Raw genomic sequence first — 21,513 nt, 5'->3', positions numbered from 1 at the left:
TATAAAAAAATTATTACCTCTGTGATTTTAACTGCTTTCCTCATCTGCTGCCGTTCCCAAATATCTTGAGTTTCATCTTCCTGACTTTCTTCACTTGTTTCTTCATTTCTAGGTGCTAGGGGAAAAAAAAAAAATCATGAATGGTATTTTTGCATTCTAATAGCATCAGCTAACATTTTTGGGGGGCTTATAATGTGCTGCTGGCTTAGCAGCTTTACATATGTTAACTTATCCTTCACAATTCAGGGAAGAAAGCACTATTATCATCCTTATTTTATAATGAGGACACTCCTATCAGGAATTTAATAATAACTTGTCTGAGGAATGTGCTGAAGTGGAGACCTGAATCTGGGAATCTGTACTCATCACCAAACTGTCCCACTAAAAACACTTCCATAGTTTCACATATGGAGAAAAAAAACTTGAAAAAAAATGAAACATTTGGTATTCCTTAACAGAGATTATAAATTCTTTTTTTTAAATGCTTATTTATCTTGAGAAACAGCAAGAGCCCACACACGAGCAGGGGAGGGGCAGACAGAGAAGCAGAGAATCCCAAGCAGGCTCTGCGCTCGATCTCATGAACCACGAGATCATGACCTGAGCGGAAATCAAGAATCAGATGCTTAACCTACTGAGCCACCCAGGTGCTCCCAGAGATTATAAATTCTACCTGAGAATCTAAATATTGAAAAATAACTTCTGGGTTATAAAGAACCAAAAGTCTCATTCCGAAAAAATATTATTTGAAGTGAAAAAATTTTGGTAAAACATATTATTGTTTATAAATGAGAAATGTGAGAATAGTCCTTTGAGATCCAAAGACTATTGGTTGAGGAAATTTTTTATTAGAGCAGGGGAGATTTTAATAAATGAAGCCTAAAATCTCTGTATATGCTTCCATGTTAAAAAAAAAATCTTTACAAAGGTTATAATGAAAGTTTTCAATATCAAAAATAAAACCGCACAATTTTTTAATCTGTCAAAAAAGATCAAGTGGAGGTCAGACAATATTAAATATTATTACACATTATGTTTGGTAACAGTATTTTAATAGATTTATCTTTTACAGACTATGATGTCATTGACCAAATTGGTATTAAATAAAAACCAACTTCTAACACCTTTTATTTTTTTTTTAATTTTTTTTTTTTTAACGTTTTTTATTTATTTTTGGGACAGAGAGAGACAGAGCATGAACGGGGGAGGGGCAGAGAGAGAGGGAGACACAGAATCGGAAACAGGCTCCAGGCTCCGAGCCATCAGCCCAGAGCCTGATGCGGGGCTCGAACTCACGGACTGCGAGATCGTGACCTGGCTGAAGTCGGACACTTAACCGACTGTGCCACCCAGGCGCCCCTAACACCTTTTAAAATATGAGACATTACATTAAGTTTTTACGGAGATTTGATCATGATAGTATATTCCAGCGAAAAATCCCTTAATGTTCACATATTGTAAATAAATTAAGTATGTACTTGTTTCATCAGCCATCCTTTGTCTAAGTGTTTGAGGCTTTGGGGTAAACGGTATTCTCTTTTCATGGTCATCAGGCTCACTCTCAGGATCTTCATCACTGTTTTTCTTCGTCCCAGTGATGATAGAGGTATGTTTTACATCCAAAGAAATATAGTCATCTTGGGTCCTGGCCAATTCACGTTTCCTGCGGGCTGCCTGAATAAAAGCTGCATCAGGGATATTTACTGAAAGAAACAAAGAAGGAGACACTGAAAACCAAACACCAACAGAAATACATATTCCCTGTATTTAAATAAAATAAAAAGGCACATTTTTCTAATTTTTTCACTGTTCTGATAGAATCTAACTACACAGCTCAAAACTTACATCCATTATGAAAGAAAATTATTTTTATAGAGATTAAATGTAAATTAGAAAATTAACCAAGTCTAGAAGTTTCAGAAAATATACTGATACCACTTCATTTTATCTTTGAGCTCTCTTATTCATCAGATGTTGTTGCTGACTTTTTGTTGAGGGGTATTTCTCACTTCCAGAAGCTCTGAGATTGTGAGGGGAGTAGGGATGTAGAGAGCTGAACATGGAGTTGCTGAGTCAATGAGAACTGTAGACGTGAGAATGATGGGGGAGCGGCCAGTTAAGACTCACAAAGACGGACGCTGTATTATGCCTTGCCCTACCCCAGACCATCCATGCATAGAGGGAGTGAGAAAGAAACTAAAACCACACAGCCAAGTCAGTCTCTAAGGTCCTGTGGTGATTTCCACATGAATAAGTGAAAAAGTGTAAAGAAAATAATCAGGTTCATTGAAGAATATTTAAGTGACAACTTTTAATAGAGCCTTGCTTTAGTTTATTAGTTTTTTGTTTTCATGTTTACTTTTGAGAGAGTGAGCGCATGGGTGGAGTAGAGAGAGAGAGAGAGACAGAAGATCCAAAGCAAGTGCTGTGTTGACAGCACAGATGTGGGACTCAAACTCACCAACTGTGAGATCATGACCTGGGCCGAAGTCCGATGCTCAACCAAATGAGCCACCCAGGCGCCCCTAGTTTTAGTTATTTTATAGAGTATAAACCACATTAAAGTGGACTCTTCCAACTCAAAACAAGTTTCTTCATGCATGATCTAAGCTGAAATTTACCTTAACTTTCTGGAAAAAGAACAGTTTCTTAAGCAAAATACTAAGGTAAACAAAATGGGAAAAGAAATTTTCACTATTTGAAGCACTTTAAAATGTTAATTAGGGATGTCAAGCCACCAAGGTTCAAGTAAAATGTTCTAAACTTTACCACAAACTGATCCAGATTCTTTTTTTTTTTTTTAAGTTTTTTTTTCTTAATGTTTACTTTTGAGAGAAAGGGAAAGAGACCCAGAGCATGAGCAGGGAAGGGGCAGAGAGCGAGCGAGACACAGAGTCCAAAGCAGGCTCCAGGCTTTGAGCTGTCAGCACAGAGCCTGATGTAGGGCTTGAACCCACGAACTGCAAGTTCATGACCTGAGCTGAAGTCAGATGTTTAATTGACTGAGCCACCGAGGCACCCATGATCCAAATTCTTTGAGAAATAGAAAAGGTCATGTGCCTGGAGACGTGAAAACGTTCCAACTTTTGAAACAGAAAAAAAGAGACAATTCAGAAATTACTGACCAAAATGCTTGACACCGGTCCTAAGGAAAACAAAAAGTGCTTGAATTATGAAGTGATAAGTGGTGATCACTAAAAATCAGTATGTTCATTAAGAACAAGGAATATCAAATCAAGTGATTTACTTTTTATAGACTAATACTAATTTATAGATTAAGATCACAGAAATGATGCAGGTCAGATGTTTCTCCATCCTCCCAAAGCATTTAATAGTTTCCTTGTGGATAATGTTAAAATACGTGGGGAAAATTACATATTGCACTGGGATTCTTAAGTGGCTGAATAATTACTAACAAAAAAAAAAAAAAAGTTGATCATGAAGCACTGTAGTCATCAGCTACAGGGCCTCTGTATTTTGTCTTGTCTGCACTGCCCCTGTTTTAATGATCTTAATGTGATATGAAGATAAAAAGACATGTCTTTAAAGCTGGGAGGGACAGGTAATATAACCTAAAACAGAATTAAGACTCAAAACCTTCACAACAGGCTATATAGCATTTCTTGATACTGGTTACACATTAGTATCACCTGGGGATCTTGATAATCTACTGGTACCCAAGCTCCCCATCCCAGAGATTCAGATTCAGTTGATCTGAGGTGGAGCTGAGCAACAGTGTATTTTTACAGCCCTCTGGGAAACTTATTGTAAAATCAGGGTTAAGATGATATACTCAGGCTAAAATACTCAAGTGTATGAATACAAAAACAGAAATACTTGAAGTGGAAATGATGTTTGCAAATGACTTGGCGGGGTTTAATAAGTCACAAGAATGGACTCAGCAGTGAGATACTGGTTGTACATAAAGCTAATCCTCTCTCAAGCTACAATAAAGAAGTAAAATTTCAAGAGTATTATCCTCTCTTGTCTAGGCACCAACATCTAGCTCAAAGGTTCCCACAGAGCAGACGCTGGCCAGACATGGAATGAATTAATAAAGTTAGCATATTGCTTTATAATAACAACATGCAGATTTATAAGTTAAATAATTTTCACATATATCATCTTATCTAAGGAGTAGAGATTGAGATCATGCTCCATGAGTAACACACTGTATCTGCAACAATATCAAGGCAGATATTTCACTACTGGATCATTCTAATAATTCCACTGTCTGAACAAAAAAATAAATGCACTCCTTGGTCCACATACCAATCTCCAAACTTCTCCCATGCCTTCATATTTTCTCCAGAAGAAAAAAAAAATGTATCCCTCACAGAACAAGTTTTCAACTCTCAGTGTTTCTGAAATGCACATTTCAGAACGGAAAATTCTCTGTGCTGTACTGTCCTGTACTCTGATAGACACTTACCATTTCTTGTCTCTAGGGCACTACAGGCCAACAATACCTCAGTCACAATGATGATTAAAAACTATGCCACACATTTGCAAACACTGTCTTCTGTCCTTAGGTGGACACTGCTACCAACACTTTATAACTACTGGCTTAAAAGGCCTAATCTACCATCTTCTATAGCAGCACTGTGACCATTTAAATTTATCCAATTTCAAAATCCAGTTCCTTAGTTGCATCAGCCACATTTCAAGAGCTCCACAGCTATATGTGGCTAGCGGCTAATGTACTGGACAATGAAAATACAGACCGTTTTCATCATCAAAGAAAGTTTTATTGGACAGCCCTCTATCTAGAATCTAGACAAGGCTTCACCTATCTACTAGGTTTCAATTCTTAATACTGGTTTCATCATTAAGCACTTTTGTACCTTGTGAACTTGTTTAAGAAAAAAAAATTACAGGGGCTACTGCTTGTTATTTAATGTTGATAAAGCAGTTATTACTATGTTGCAAGTGTTTAAAAACGCATTTAGGGGCGCCTGGGTGGTTCAGTCCGTTTGAGCGTCTGACTTCGGCTCCGGTCATGATCTGACGGCTCAGAGCCTGGAGCCTGTTTTGCATTCTGTGTCTCCCTCTCTCTCTGTCCCTCCCCAGCTCATGCTCAGTCTCTCTCTGTCTCTCAAAAATAAATAAATGTTAAAAAAAAATGTGTAAAATAAAAAAAAAATGCATTTAAACAATTACATTTTAAGTTAATTTATTTCTTTTATAAAACTACATAATTTTATTTTCTCAGAAGGGGTCCCAGACTTTATGAGACTGACAAGAGTCCACAGCACAAAACAAGTTACAAATCCTTAAGCTTGAGTAATAAGCCAGAAAAATATTTTCAGCTTTGTGAGCCATCAAGTCTCTGGTACAGCTTCTAAACTCTGTCACTGTAGAGCAAAAGCAGCCACAGACACTTATTTGCAAAAGCAGGTGATGGATCATATTTGGTTCACAAGTGGTAATTTACCAAGCCCTGAACTGGACTGATCTTTCTAAAAGACAAAGATGGTCATGCCATTTATTGGCATAAAATTTTCAGTAGTTCTCCCAAATCCTGTATTATCTGACTCCAATTTGTCTCTCTGCATTTTTTGTTGTTCCTCTATCTTATGCTCCAACCAAATATTTTCATTCCAACAACTATTTTTAGTTCTCTGCATATGCTATGTTGTCTTCCCTAGAGTTTTACATTTGCTATGTCCTGTACCCCAAACATCCTAACAAATTCTTACCACCCTTCAGATATTGGCATTAATCACCAAGTGTAGCACACTGGTTAAGAACACAGGTTCTGGGGCAGATTGCCTGGGTCTGAATCCTGGCTCTGCCTCTTACAAGCAGTCTGAGCTTGGGCATGTCATGTAATGGAAAAGAGCAGTCAAATCTGGCACTTAGACAATCATTAGTAATGATGTACTTGCCTCATACTCTACTAGAGTTAGCTGTGTTACCAATAAGAACCACTGGTATAGAAAATACTATTAGAAATAAAGTTAACCAAAATCACAATATTTACCAACCTACTGACGAAAATTCTTCTTCCAGAGAGCTAGAGCTGTTGGATGATGAACTGTGATCATCTTTACTTTCTGGGGAATGATGTGTTTCACTCTCTTCATCCGTTGAAAGATCAACCATTCTGAATTCTAACAGGACATTTTTTGAATATAACAAAGAGTCAAGATAGTGTAATCAATAACCTAAATTCTACACAACACATAGCATATATACAGTACAGTGTTTTAATTTTCCTCCATGTATTTGAAGCAATGTACAGATCTTTCTCCATTTCCATTGTTTCTGAAACCAATGGATGATCTAATACATGTACAGACTTACCCTATTTATACAATCTACTTATCTAATAAAATATTCTCTTAAAAGATGCAATGAGAAGAGGAAACCATACAGAAAAAAAAGACAACAAAAAGTGAAGGCACATTTAAAACAAGAAAGAAAAATAATGGTGGTGAAGTTGAAAAAAACCTAATGTACACCTACTATATGGTAGGCACTGAAATCTGCTTTACAAGGTCTATTTCACACAATTGTAGAATTTCACAATTCCGTAAAGTAAATGCCTGCTATTATTGATGAGGACATTAGGGACTAGAGAGGCTAAGTAACATGTCCAGTGTCACAAAGTTACTAAGTGGAGAAGAGGGCTTTCGGTCTAATTTCACTCAACTCCGGAATTTAGACTCTCTTTATACCATACTTCAACGGCTGGTGGCAAGCAGTCCTGTAATGAGCACTGTGGTCTCAAATCACGAATCTCTTTGCTTCTACTCTGTGATTTTGGGAAGGACAGTCTGCCAAACAGTGTATTAAACAAAGATAACATAAAGAGATAACACCCATAACGGTGTTGTGAGAACTGAATGAACAAAATGTGAAGGAATTCATGGTATTATTGACAAGAAAGGGCTTGTCAGTTTACAATTATTTTGTATTTTTTATGAATTTTAAAACTTAAAGACTACATACATAGTACTCTATCTTTTTAAAAAAAATTTTTTTTAATGTTTATTTTTGAAGGAGAGAGAGACAGAGTGTGAGTGGGGGAGGGGCACAGAGAGAGGGAGACACAGAATCGGAAGCAGGCTCTGGGCTCTGAGCTGTCAGTACAGAGCCTGATGCAGGGCTCGAACCCACGAACTGTGAGATCATGACCCGAGCCCAAGTCGGACGCTCAACCAACTGAGCCACCCAGGCGCCCCAGTACTCTTTATCTTAAAAATGTCCCACAACTAACAGACCTATGTAGAGTTAAAAAAAAAAAAATCTGGAGTAAGATCAAAACTTAGAAGACAAAGGAATACAAGTACAGATTCCCTTTTTCTTTGCTACTATTTATGACAACCCCTACCTGTTCCCAAAGTGGATGAACACCAGAGCAGTGGTTCTCGGAGCATGGTTCATCAACCTCTGGAAGTCCCTAGGACCCTTTCAGAGGGTCTGCAAGTTCAAAACTACTCTCATCACAATATTAGCATGTTATTTGCCCATTTTAATCTGATGCTATTTATATAATGAAGCAATAGCAGAGGGGGGTAAAACTCTTGGCTTCTTAGTATAAATCAAGACAGTGACAGCAATGTGTAGTAGCAGCCATTGTATTCTTCACCACCATGCATTGCCAGGAAAAAAAAAATCCAGTTGGACTTACCATCCTCAATGCAGCAGTTAAAAGTCACTAACTTTATTAAATCGTGACCTTTGAGTCCACATCTTTTAAATATTCTGTGGAACAAAATGGCAGTGTGTATAAAGCACTTCCGGGTCACGTTGAAACACAATGGTTGCCTCACTGAAAAGCACTTGTGTGAGCAGATGCAAGGTGAACTAGCCACGGTCTTCAAGGAGCAACACCATTTTACTTGAAAGAATGACAAACTCTAGTTATTTCTACATGTACACCTGACAAATTGTCTCAGAAATGAGTAAAGCTGTGCCTATCACTTCCAGAATTAGAGATTTCAAGTCAAAACTGGAATTTTGGAAAACATATCCTGCACCGTGAGCATCTTTGCAATACTTAAAAGACTGATGATTAGCAGTAACACACTAACAGTAACAGATTTGGGGGGAGATACTGTATCATAAAATGTACCAACATTTGCAAACTCTGTGAACCAATGCTTTTCATAGTCCGTGCATGATGTAACCAATCATGCATGGGCAAAAGTTCCATTCAAGTGCAAAACAGACCAGTGGATTTTAATGTAACAGACTGGGGAAAAAAACCTGACAGATAACTGTTTCCAGCTGCTTGTTGCAAACTGACCTTTAAGAAAGTACTGTTTGTTGACCTTTGTTGTTACACCAAAGCAGGGCACCCTCAATCATCTAAAAGCCTATTAAGTATTCCTATTACACCCTGTACCTGCGGTTTTCTTTTCATATTTCAAATGAAACAACCTATCACAAGGCTGAATGCAGAAGTATCAAGATTTGCAAATGGAAAACAATGTCACTCACTAGTTTTTTGTAAAATAGTTACGTGGGAGAGACAATTTTTTTTTAACCTCAAAACTAACTGAAAACTGCATTCTTATTAAGCTCCAATTCTAACTGGAACACATTTTATGTAAACATCTTAATGCTGCTTAAATTCTAGATTTAAAAACGCAAAGGTACTTCAAAACTACTGCACTGTAGTTCCTGCCATTATTGGTACGGCGTCTTCAATTCATTGTGCTACCTGGTGACATCCACCGTCGTTGTAATCTGCGTTCCTGCAAATAACTGATGAAAAATACAACAAGCAAAGGAAACGTGCGAAGTCTGTCACCTAGATTCTTCTGATGTACTATTCTGCTTAAGTGTTTTCTAGAAAGCTAACTGGGGACGTTTCCAAAAGTACATGAAACTTCCACCTAACAGTACCAGAAAGTTTTTTTTGTTTTTCTTTTTTTTTTTTAATTCTATGAGTTTTAGGTTCTTCGTAAACAGCAAGTACCGCACTAAACCTATAACTGGGGAGAGTTCACCCGACGGTGCGAACACACACGAGCCACAAACCCCAAAGGATTCTTTCTGGTCGCCCCAAGGAGCCCGACTTGGAGATGCGGGCAGCGGGCGAGTAAGTGCTGGGAAGCGTGCAGTCTGGCTCCAGGTCGCCGGAATTCAGCACTGCTGAAGTTAGAGCGGTCACGGGAACCACCGGAGAAGCCCGAGGGCCTCTTCCCTCAGCCCCGCCCCTCGCCCCGCGTCACGTCGGCTCCCCAGCAGCCCAGCCTCACCTGGGACGGCGGAGCCTTCAGCGCGCGGAGCCGCCCCCGCGGCGCGCCGGGAGCTTGCCCACACTCGGCCACGACCGCGAGGGCCCCGGGCCCGAGCACGCCAGTCCGTCACCTCCGCGCGGCCCACGCCACTGGGCGGCCCTTCCTCTGGAGGGCCCGGGGCCGCCTGCTCCCCCGGAGCCTCGGGTTCAGCAGACCGCTCCTCGGCGTCATCGCTATCGCTGGAGTGGGCTCGGCGCTGCCGGAAAGTCCTCTTCGGCCTGTGAGCCATGGCTGAGGCCCGGGCGCCACGCGCGCGATCTCTTCCGGTACCCGCCTGCGGGATCTCTGGCGTCCACGCTGGTGCGCGCTCCCGCTTATAAGGCCTGGCCGCCGCGTGCGCGCGCTCCTTTCGCGCGCCGTCCGCTCCGCCTTCGCCCTGCGCATGCGTGTTCTGCCTCTTTTGCTCTTTCTATCGAGTTCGGTCCCCAGGGCCGCCCTGGTTCCCTGGGCTGGCCTTGCAAAGCGTTCTCTTTGCAAGGCTTGGCTGTGCTGTAGTGTTACGTGGTTGAAAGAGTCCCGTAGCCTCCTCGCGGTGAGCGCCACGATGGGCAGCACTCACAGGCTCTCCTTGTGCAAACCCTGTCTAGGAATCAGGCACAATACCCACATCCTAGACTGGAACTGCATCTGCTCTTCTCTCTCCAACGAAGAATTAAACAAAAAACCTGAAGTGTGTGGGGGTGGGGGGTGGGGAGATTGCTTCTGAAAGCTAAACAGTAAAATCTACGCAAATGATAGGTGCACGAATGAGCAAATATCAAACAATTGCTCTCAAGTGGCAAGGTTTCAACAGAACCTGGTTAAATGCCTTGGTCCTTAAGAAAAAAGAATATCTGAGAACAGAGAGTGGTGTTGACAAAGATGCACAGCTGTAAGAAGGATGGCAAAAACCGTGGGAAACTTGGACTGTATTCATTAGCTCTTCGGAGAGAGAGGAAGCCTTCACCAGGGACTCTGCGTTGTTGGTCTCCTTGGTTAAAGCCCATTCTTATTGGATGCCTCTGATCATACCATCTGAAGCAAATAACCATTCATTTCAATTAAATTCTTTTGCTGGGCTTTTCAGTCCATGCTTTAAAGTTCAGGAAGTCTTTCCAAGAGGCTCATGGAAAAGATTGTTTTAAGAGGTAAATTTCCAGGTGCTCACCTCCCTCCGTACGTAGCTGCCTGAGAACCCCTACATTCATGCAGCTTCTGCCAATGTAGGCTTTCCTCCCCTTCTTATGAAGAAGAGACACGATTCTTTGTCCATTCCAAATGTACTACAGTACATACCCCCACATGTAAAAGCCTTTGCAGCATGTAAAATTTTATTGTAGGACAAGAAAAAAAATACCTCTGAAGTCATCATAATAATTCTGGAAGTCAGAGGTTTCCAATGGCTTACTTGCAACAAAAATGGAGGACCAGTAGCGTCAGCATTGCTGAGTTGGTTAAGTAGCTTGCAGACTCTTGATTTTGGCTCAGGTCATGATCTCACGGTTTGTGGAATCAATCCCTGTGTCAGCCTCTGCCCTGATAGCATGGAGCCCGTCTGGGATTCAGTCTCCCTCTCTCTGCCCCTTCCCTGCTTGAGTGCATGCACACGTGCTCTGGCTCTCAAAAACAAAACAAACAAACAAAAAACTTTTTAAAAAGTGGAGGGCCAACTTGAGCTGTCAACTACTCAAAATAATGTTTAATTATGAATCACTGATTTTTGCATGGAGTTCAGACAGAGTTCTAAGAATAGATAGGCGTTGAGAAAACATACCCTTTCATATGTGGAGGGTTTTCTCAGTGCCTGTATAATATAAAATCAAAATATAATGTAACAATTAACACGATACCATTGTAGCAATAAGTTACAGCTGTCTGTGGATGCATGAACTAATGTGTGTGGGCAGACCATCTTTGTCATCATGGGATGCATTCCCAACAAAAATGTTCTTTTGTCAAAAAAATGTAATGTGTTTTGATGTATTTATAGTGTGTTTTTCAAGTGTGTTGAAGTCCACTGGCCAAAAGCTACCAGGAGGACACTAAGTCAAATAAAGTTTATTTACCTTGTCTCAAAAAAAGAACATACAGACCAAAGAAACCATGCATTTCTTTGTAAGAGGGAGTAGAGTGTGGCTTATTAAAAGATTTAAGTTTGTGGTAGGAACTTTTTTTCCCCAAGTTTTTAAATTCTAATTATTTAACATACAATGTAATATTTGTTTTAGGTGTAGAATTTAGGGATTCATCACTTACACCCAGTGCTCATCAAAAGCACCATCTTTAATCCCCATCACCCTATTTAACCCATTCCCCTACCCTCTCCCCTCTGGCAACCATCAATGTGTTCTCTATAGTGAAGAGGCTGTTTCCTGGGTTTCCTCCCTTTTTGCCCCCATGTTCCTTTGTTTTGTTTCTTAAATTCCACTTATGAGTGAAATTATATATTTGTCTTTCTCTGACTGAATTATTTCCCTTTCTGCTGGGAGTTTTTTTTTTTTTTAATGTTTTATTTATTTTTGAGAGAGAGAGAGAGAGAGAGAATGAATGTGAGTGAGGGAGGAGCAGAGAGAGAGGGAGACACAGAATCTGAAGCAAGCTCCAGGCTCTGAGCTGTCAGCACAGAGCCTGACTTTCTGCTAGGAGATTTTTGAGAGCTCGGGGAAGCAGGGTCAGATTTCGATTGCATAATGTCAAAAAGCTGGGAGAGTTCAGCACCTGGGTACTTTAGTAACTTTTTTCAAGAAATGGGAGGAACAGAACAAGAATCTGGGGTTGGAGTGTCATTGGCAAGAAAGTGGCAGTCACTCAGAAGAAAATTTGCAGTTACAGTATGGTCTTGACTTCCAGTTGAGTTGATTTTCACTTTCTTATTATTAAAATTAGAATGATGACTCAATCCAGGATAAAAAATTAGAGCTTTGCATCACAAAAAATTATATATATGTGTAAAATATACACACCACACAGATACATATACAAAATGTATACATACACACCACACACACTTTTATAGGGAAATAAACATTGATAAATAAGAGACTTTCAAAGGGCACCTGGGTGGCTCGGTCAGTTAAACATCCAACTCTTGATTTCGGCCCAGGTCATGATCTCACGGTTCTGAGACTGAGCACTGCATTGGGCTCTGCACTGATAGCACAAAGCCTGGATGGGACTCCCTCTCTCCTCTCTCTGCTTCTCTCTCTCTCTCTCTCTCTTTCTCTCTCTCTCTCACACACACACACATACATACACAAAATAAATAAAATTTAAAAAATATGGGGCACCTGGGGTGACTCAGTTGGTTAAACATCTGACATCGGCTCAGGTCATGATCTTACAGTTGGTGAGTTTGAGCCCTGCATCGGGCTCTGTGCTACAGCTCTGAGCCTGGACCCTGCTTCAGATTTTGTTTCCCTCTCTCTCTGCCCCTGCCCCACTTGCTCTCTATTACGCGTGGGCTCTCTCTCTAAGATGGATAAACATGAAAAAGAACACTAAAAAATTAAAAATTAAAAAAAATTAAGCATAAGTGATATTTTATTAGATAAAATTTTGTAGGGCATAAGAATATGAATTGGAGGAGAAAAACAATGGTGTAAAGGGCTTGCATTTTTTATTTTATTTAACATTTATTTATTTTTGAGAGACAGAGAGAGATTGAGCACCAGTGGGGGAGGGGGATAAAGAGAGGGAGACAGAATCTTAAGCAGGCTCCAGGCTCTGAGCTGTCAGCACAGAGCCCCACTTGAGGCTCGAACTCACTAGCTGTGGGATCATGACCTGGGCCGAAGTCAGACACTTAACTGACTGAGCCACCCAGGCGCCCCTAGATTACATTAGGTACATTTAAATGAATGATAGAACACATCCATTTAAAATAAAAATGCCAAAATGTACAATACACCAGAAATTACATCCTTGGCAACTGTAAAAATTTATGATGAGAACTTATAAATGTATACCTGAAAATGTGATGGGATAATGGATTTATTATTTATTTATTGACAGAGGGTGGGGAAAGACAGAGAGAAAGGGAGAGAGAGAGAGAGAGAGATTGAATCCCAAGCAGGCTCTGTGCTGTCATTGCAGAGTCCCGATGCAGGGCTTGGTCCCACAATAGTGAGATCATGGTCTGAGCTGAAATCAAGAGTCAGACGCTTAACTGACTGAGCCACCCAGGCGCCCCTGAGATAATGGAATTTTAAAACTTCTGAATGAGTATTAAAGGAAAAAAAAGTGTGAAGTTCACCATCACAGATGACGATAGCACCTCTAGCTTCTTTCTACTGACCATGGAAACCCCAGTTGCTCAAAAGACAGAAAGAACACTTCTTGCCTGGAAAGTGTCATAATAAGGATTGTATTTTTAAAATTGATTGGAGGGTAGAGTTATAGTTAAAATAGACATTGCAGTGCATTTTAAGGGTATATCCTATCAGTAAGCCAATTCTCCTCTAGAAATCCACCCCCTTTCCCAAATCAGATTTCTGTAGCTATGTCCATCTCCTGGGAGAAGGCTAGCAGGATCAGAATAGATACCTAACCATGGCAGATGAAATAGAATCTTTCACTAGGATATTAGCTTTGAGAATGAACCACAATTTATTGTCTCCACACAGTCTCGAGTTAACACTGCTGCTGGGAATGAAGAACTTGACAGCTGAGGCCAGGGTAGTGGCAACACGTTTGACATGAGGAAGGTTGGTGGCTCTTTAGTTTCTCAGGTGAGAGTGTCCGAGGAGATGTAGTGGGTGACAGGGGAGAAACAGGCTGCTGAGCATACTAACTTTGGTGCAGCTGTGAGAAAGACCCCTTCCCCAAGTGTACCCAAGAAGTTGCAACTTTAAAGGGGAAGATGCCCCACGTGTTTACACATGGAGATAGGAAAGGAGTAGCCAGAGAGCAAGAATTGCTCTTTTTCATGAATGCTAGGAGTTTTTCTCCAAAGAGGGCAAGGATAATGCCGATCTCTTTTTTGCCCTACACCCTATTTACAATAATAGGTTGTTAAATTAATCCACTGATTATTAGGAGGCTTTGTATTATTTACCTGTTATATAATTAAAAACTCCAAGTTAGTAATTGGCATATGAAAAATATCAGCTTCTGGAAATCAGTGTCATATTTACTCATACTTTTTCCCCTGAAATGAAATGACATTTTATTTAGCTTCTCTTGCCCTTGATCTGTGGGTTCCGAGCTCCCTCTAGTGAGACACAGGCTACTTACAGAAGAATTGTGTCAAATAATCATTTGGAAATTGCTTCCTTCTTATTGTAGAGCTATTTTTTTCACTCTTGTTACAAGTAATGGGTATATATTCACTTTTTAAGCCAAACTATGTCAAAATTTCTCACATGACAAAATTTTGCACAGTCATGTTTATAAGTATCAATCTCTCCCCTGAAAATTGAAAAAGAAAGAAGTTATTGTGGAAATGCATCCATAAAATATGGACCTAATTGTACTGTCACTTTTCTGTATCTAATTTTTGAGCACTTACTATGATAGAAAATTTGTGGTGGGACGAGAGAGTCACAACATACATGGGATCCTGCTTCTGATGGTCAAGTGCTATTAGCCAAATTAGCCCTAGAGGTTGACTTTACTGGAAATGCTTTTTTTTTTTTTTTTTTTTTTTGAAAGGGCAAAGGAAGCAAGAATGGGGAAAAGACAGTCTTTTCAATAAATCATGTAGGGAAAACTGGATAGCTACTTGCAAAACAATGAAACTGGACCACTTTCTTATACCATACATAAAAATAAACTCAAAATGGATTAAAGACCTAAATGTGAGACTCAAAACTCCTAAAAGAAAACATAGGCAGTAATCTCTTGGACATTGGCCTTAACAACATATTTATGGATGTCTCCCCTCAGGCAAGGGAAACAAAAGCAAAAATAAACTATTGGGATTACATTGAAATAAAAAGCTTTTACGCAGTAAAGGAAACCATCAACAAAACAAAAAGGCAACCTAGTGAATGGGAGATTTTTGCCAGTGATATGTTTGATAAGGTGTTAATATCCAAAATATGTAGAGGACTTATACAACTCAACACTAAAAAACTCTAAAGAATCCAATAAAAAAATGGGCAGAGGACCTGAATAGACATTTTTCCAAAGAAGACATACAGATGGTCAAGAGACATATGAAAAGGTGCTCAATATCACTAACCATCAGGGAAATAAAAATCAAAGTCACAGTGAGATATTACCTCACATCAGTAAAAATGACTAGTATCAAAAGATAAGAAATAACACGTGTTGGCAAGGATGTGGAGAAAAAGAAATCTTCATGCACTGTTGGTAGGAATGTAAATTGGTACAACCAGTCTAGAAAATAGTATGAAGGTTGTTCAAAAAATTAAAAATAGCTATGCCATATTATCCAGTAAGTTCACTGTTGGATATTTACTCTCAAAACAAATGAAAATAGTAATTTGAAAAGATATGTGCACCTCCATATTCACTGCAGTGTTATTTACAATAGTCACGATATGGAAACAACCCAAGTGTCTATAGATAGATAAATGGATAAAGAAGATGTGGTGTATATATACAATGGAGTATTACACAACCATAGAAATGAATGAAATCTTGCCATTTGTGACAAGATGGCTGGAACTAAAGGGCCTTATGCTAAGTGAAATAAGTCAGACAGAGAAAGACAAATGCCATGTGATTTCACTTATACTTATAATCTAGAAAACAAGCAAATGAACAAACAAAAAATGAACAGACTCAAATACAGACGACAAATTGGTGGTTGCCAGAGAGGAGGTGGGTAAGGGGATGGGTAAAATAGATGATTTTATTTAATATGTTTAATATAAATATATATATTTAATATAAATATATATTATATTAAATATATATAAATATATATTTATATATATATTAAATATAATATATTTAATATAAAATAGATGATTTAAAATAGATGTAAAACAATTTTGGGTCTAAACTTCCAGTTATAAAACACATAAGTCATGGATATGAAAACTACAGCATAGAGAACATAGTCAATATTTTAAGAACATTGTATGGTGAGAAATGGTGACTACACTTATTGTGGCGAGTATTAGTAATGTATAGAATTGTTGAATCAATATGTTATATACCTGAAACTAATATAATACTGTATGTCAATTATATTTCAATAATAAAAAAACGTGGTAAGAACACTTAAAATGAGTTCTACCCTTTTAACAAAAATTTATTTATGTAAAGTTTATTTATTTATTTTGAGAGAGAGAGTGTGGGGAAAGAGAGAGAGGGAGAGTGAAAATCCCAAGCAGACTCTGTGGCCGTTAGCTCAGAGCTCAATGTGGGGCTTGATCTCATGAACTGAACTGTAAGATCATGACCTGAGCCGTTTTCAAAAGTCAGATGTTTGACCAACTGAGCCAGCCAGGTGCCCCACTAAAATTTTTTTAAAGATTTTATATTTTTAAGTAATTCCAACGTGGGGCCTGAACTCATAATCCCTGAGACCAAGAGTCACATGCTCTACCAACTGAGGCAGCCAAGCACACACCTTTTAACGAGACTATAAGTGTACTGTACAATATTGTACAGCAGATCTCTAGAACCTTTTCATTTTGTGTAACTGAAACTTTATACCTGTTGAACATCAACTACCCATTCTTTCTCCTCCAAGATTCTGGCAACCACCCTTCTCCTTTCTGCTTCTAAGAGTTTGGCTATTTTAGATACCTTATATAAGTGGAATTATATAGTATTTGTCTTTCTGGGACTTAGCGTAACATCCTCAAAGTTCATCCATATTGTTGCACATGGCAGGATTTTCTTCTTTAATGCTGAACATTTCATTATACATGTATACCACATTTTTATCCAGTTATTGGATGAAGGACATTTAGGTGGTTTCCAAATCTTAACTATTGTGAATAGTACTGCAATGAACATAGGAGTGCATATATTTATTTGAGATCTTGATTTCAATTCTTGTGGATAAATACCCAGAAGTGGGATTGCTGGATCACATGGTAGTTTTATTTTTAATTTAAAAAAATGTTTATTGATTTATTTTGAGAGAGAGAGAGAGAGTGTGTGTGTGTGGGGGGGGGAGGGGCAGAGAGAGGGAGGGAGAGAGAATCCCAAGCAGGCTCCTCACTGTCAGGACAGAACCCAATGCGGGGCTCAAACTCATGAACCAAGAGATCATGACCTGAGTCGAAGTCAAGAGTCGGATGCTTAACTGACTGAGCCACCCAGGTGCCCCTATTTTAAATTTTTGAGGAACCTCCATACTGTTGTCCACATTGACTCTGCCATTCTACATTCCCACCAATAGTGTGCAAGGGTTCCAATTCCTCCACAACTTTGCCAACACTTACTGTTTTTTAAGTACTAGTTGTCCTAACAGGTGAGTAGTGATATCTCATTGTAGTTTTGATTTGGATTTCCCTGATGATTAGTGATGGTGAGTATCTTTTACATACCTATTGACTACTTTGGAGAAACTCTATTCAAAACTTTGCCCATTTTAAAATGGGATTATTTGTTTATTTGTTTGCAAATGAGTCATAGGAGTACCTCGTATATTTTGGGTATTAGTCTCTTATCATATGTACAATTTGCAAATATTTTTCTTCCTTTTCATAGGTGATCTTTTCTCTATGTTGCATATTTCCTTTGCTGTACAGAAAGTTTTTAGTTTGATATCATTCCACTTATCTATTTTTTATTTTGTTGCCTGTGCTTTTGGTGTTTTATTGAAAAAAAAATCATTGCCAAGACCAATGTCATGAAGATCCATAACATTTTCTTTTATGAGTTTTATAGTTTAAGGCTTTGTAGTTTAAGGTTAGAACTCATTGCATTAATATATTTTGAATTGATTAGTTTGTGTGTGTGGTGTAGAATTAAGTTCCATCTTTTTTTTTTTTTTTTTTTTTTTGAGAGAGACAGTGCGAGTGTGAGTGGGGGAGAGGGACAGAGGGGGAGAGAGAAAATCCCAAGCAGGCTCCACACTCAGCATGGAGCTTGATGCAGGCCTTGATCCCATGATCCTAGGATCATGACCTGAGCAGAAACCAACTCAGACAGTCAACTGACTGAGCCACCCAGGCAACCCCTGGGCCCTCTATTCTGTATTGTTGTTCTATATGTCTGTCCTTATGGCAGCACCATACTGCTTTTAATCATGGTGGCTTTGTAATATGTTTTGAAATCAGGAAATATGAAGTCTCCAACTTTGTTATTCTTTCTTAAGGTTGTTTAGCTATTTGGCCTGCTTTATGGTTCCATATAAATTTTAGGTTTTTTAAAAATGTTTTTCTATGAATATCCAATTGATCCAATTAATTAAAAATTATGGAAAACTTCCAAACATATATAGTAAGTACACAGAACAATTTAATGTACTCTTATCTCTCAGCTTTGATAATTTTCAACTTATTGGTAACTGGTTTCATCTCTACTCCAGTTCACTTTTCTCCTCATACGTGATTTTTCATCCATAATATTTCAGGTATCTCTAAAATGTAAGGACTACACTATTAAAAACCATAATTATAATATAATTATCTCACTTAAAAATAATTAATACTTTTTAACATCATAAAATGTCAATTACTGTTCAAATGACAAATATTCATAAATATATCTATCTATCTATCTATATCTATCTATCTATCTATATATATATGCACATATACATGTGTATATATTTACTTTAAATTTGAATCAGGATCTAAATGAGGGTCAAGATAGTGATTAGTTTATATCTTTTAAATTTATTTTAATCTGTGATAATCTCTCTTTCTCTCACTCTTGGTCTTGCTTCCCTCGCTTGCATTCTTATAATTCATCTGTTTAAAACACTGCAGATTTGTTTTCCAGAGTCTGGTTGTTTTTTGCTGATTGCTATGTACATGTTGTCATGTTTAACATGCTTCTTTGTCTGTTGTATTTTCTATAAGTAGAGGTTTACTCAGATTCAGGTTCAACTTTTATAGCAAGGATATCTCATAGATAGGGTTATTTTCTGCCATCAAAAGGCATATAGTGTTTAGTTGCCTGTGTGTGTGTGTGTGTGTGTGTGTGTGATAACAACTGCCATCAAAGCTTAATATCTAGATCTGATAATTCAATAGGGTTTGAAAATGGTGATATTCTATCATTCATTTAAAAAAACTTATTAGCTGGAAGGTTTTTAAAAAAGAAACTTTGGGACACCTGGGTAGCTCAATCAGTTGAATGTCTGACTCTTGATTTCAGCTCAGGTCATGACCTCATGGTTCATGAGTTTGAGCCCTGCTTCAGGTTCTGCACTGACAGTGTGGAGTCTGCTTGGGATTCTCTCTTTCCTTCTCTTTGTTCCTCCCCTGCTGTGTGTGCGCTCTCTCTCTCTCTCAAAAATAAATAAATACACTTCAAAATTTTTTTAAAAAAATAAGGGTGCCTCGTTGGCTTAGTCGGTTAAGGGTCTGACTTCAGCTCAGGTCTTGATCTCACAGGTTTGTGAATTTAAGCCCCGCGTCGGGCTCTGTGCTGACAGCTCAGAGCCTGGAGCCTGCTTCAGATTCTTTGTGTGTGTGTGTCTCTCTCTCTGCCCCTTCCCCGCTCATGCTCTGTCTCTCTCTGTCTCAAAAATAAATAAACACTAAAAAATAAAAAAATAAAAATAAAAAGGAGAAACTTCTCATCTAATATTGGGTATTGAATAGTATCATTCATGCAGGAGAAAAAGAGTCTAAATGCTTATTCCTTTCTCTTTATTTAAACATTTTCAAAAAAAAGTTGCTTCATAACATCCCCCTATAATGACCAATTAGTATTTTTCAGGTTCTATATGTGCTCACAGTTTAAACACAGAGGATATGTTTCAGAGCACTACAGTTGTTCTTCTAATTGATAGTCAAATTATCGCCACTTTAGCCAAGGGAAACAAATAACGTATACCAATGTTACTTAGGCAAAGAGGAAGAAGGAAGAGGAAGAGGAGGAGGAGGAGGAGGAAGGGGAAATATTATCAAAATACAGGGTGTTTTATGAATGGCAATATAGGTAGTTCTTGTACAGACCTGGAAAGTAGAAATTGGACTCTTTCCATATCTTTTGTTGGCATGTCTGCTTCCTTATCTCTCATGAGGAATGAATCAACTCATTCTCTCAACTTCTTAATTTTCATAGTGGGTAGAAATCCTTCTGAGTTTTACTCCATTCTAGCTTTGTCTTTTACTCAGAACCTCCACTATTCTTATCATTGAGAAGCCTCAGGAAAAAATGAAGAGAACATAGGGAACTCTAAAACTATAACTATTAAAGTTTCAAGAAACTTCACGTTTTCAAGGCTGAATTCTTGCCATTAGCCAAGATAGCAATAATGATTTTCCTTCTCGGAACCCAAAGTTATCTCCTTGTGAGTTAAAAAGAGGTTGCTTCGAGAATTTAGGCATTGTTCTCAATCCTAAATTCTAGCCTATTATAAGCCGATTAAGACTGAATGCTACTGGAGACTAATACGGAACTTCTAACTTAATTATCAACAAGCTGCATTTCTAAAACCTACCCACCTAGGTAGACTCTGCATGATCTGAAACCTGGATATTTAGTCTTGTAAAGGAAACATTAGAGAAAAAAATTTCCTGAAGCCTCAATGGAATAGACATTACCTGATGATGCCAACAACTGACATCTTGGTAACACTCCAAGGTTTTGATCTCAACTTAAAAGACATATATTACTTTCCTCTGACTATTTGATGTCCATTCCATTCAGAGACCTTAAATTTATAATTTTTAGGAATTGTCCAGAAGGCTCTGACTACAGAAATCTTTTACCCAAGATGACAGAACACATTGCTAATTCCAGAAAAAGTAGCTTCCACCCAAGAAAAGATTTATTTTCTAATTTTTTTTATCACTCGTTTGCTTTTCCTTTACTGTACTGTCAATCTTATTTATTATTGTATTTTTGATACCCTCTCTGAACTAAGTAAAAGACTTCTCAATGCAATCTCCCTTATCTTTATTCTATTATTTTGGACTCTGTATGGTGTTTGCCACTTAAGAAAAAAATGAAACTTCCTGATGTGTTTCTCTCAGATCACAGCTAGGCTGTGAATTTAACTGTCTGCTGACAAATTTAATAACTGTTCCCTCAAACCCTTCAAAAGGTAGATTATCTTTTATAGGACCTTTCATAACTTAAATTTTCCTCACAACATTAATCTCAAACTTTATTTAGTCTTGCAAAAGTGAAACCTTGATTTCATGTTAGAAAAATGCTTTTGCTAAAATCATTA

At 38.3% G+C, this 21,513-nt stretch overlaps 1 protein-coding gene and 1 long non-coding RNA gene across 17 annotated transcripts in view; both read right to left on the bottom strand.

Moving 5' to 3' along the window:
• Nucleotides 1–9,571, bottom strand: part of GCFC2 (GC-rich sequence DNA-binding factor 2) — a 56,879-nt gene extending 47,308 nt beyond the window's left edge. For 10 of the 16 annotated variants that reach the window (XR_009248477.1, XR_009248474.1, XR_009248469.1 and 7 more), the window contains exons 1-4: nt 9,213–9,570; nt 5,988–6,113; nt 1,479–1,703; nt 18–115 (exon numbers count right to left, since the gene is read on the bottom strand). Coding sequence is in view for 7 of the 16 variants with exons in the window: in XM_058683560.1 (XP_058539543.1) it covers nt 18–115; nt 1,479–1,703; nt 5,988–6,113; nt 9,213–9,483 (720 nt within the window). In the remaining 9 variants the exon portion in view is untranslated. Of the gene's footprint in view, nt 1–17; nt 116–1,478; nt 1,704–5,987; nt 6,114–9,212 lie in introns of all 16 variants that reach the window. The other 6 variants (XR_009248472.1, XR_009248471.1, XR_009248473.1 and 3 more) reach the window with 3 other exon arrangements.
• LOC131484849 (uncharacterized) lies at nt 1,031–1,476 on the bottom strand. The gene is made up of 2 exons (XR_009248478.1): nt 1,367–1,476; nt 1,031–1,124 (listed from the first exon to the last, which is right to left on the bottom strand). It is a non-coding gene; the product is annotated as an uncharacterized LOC131484849 (long non-coding RNA).
• Nucleotides 9,572–21,513: the final 11,942 nt, after the last annotated feature.

The sequence above is a fragment of the Neofelis nebulosa genome, chromosome 9 (assembly GCF_028018385.1).
Source record: "Neofelis nebulosa isolate mNeoNeb1 chromosome 9, mNeoNeb1.pri, whole genome shotgun sequence".
Taxonomy (NCBI): Eukaryota; Metazoa; Chordata; class Mammalia; order Carnivora; family Felidae; genus Neofelis; species Neofelis nebulosa.
Note: the sequence above shows the minus strand (reverse complement) of the source record. Positions and strands in the feature narration are given on the sequence as shown.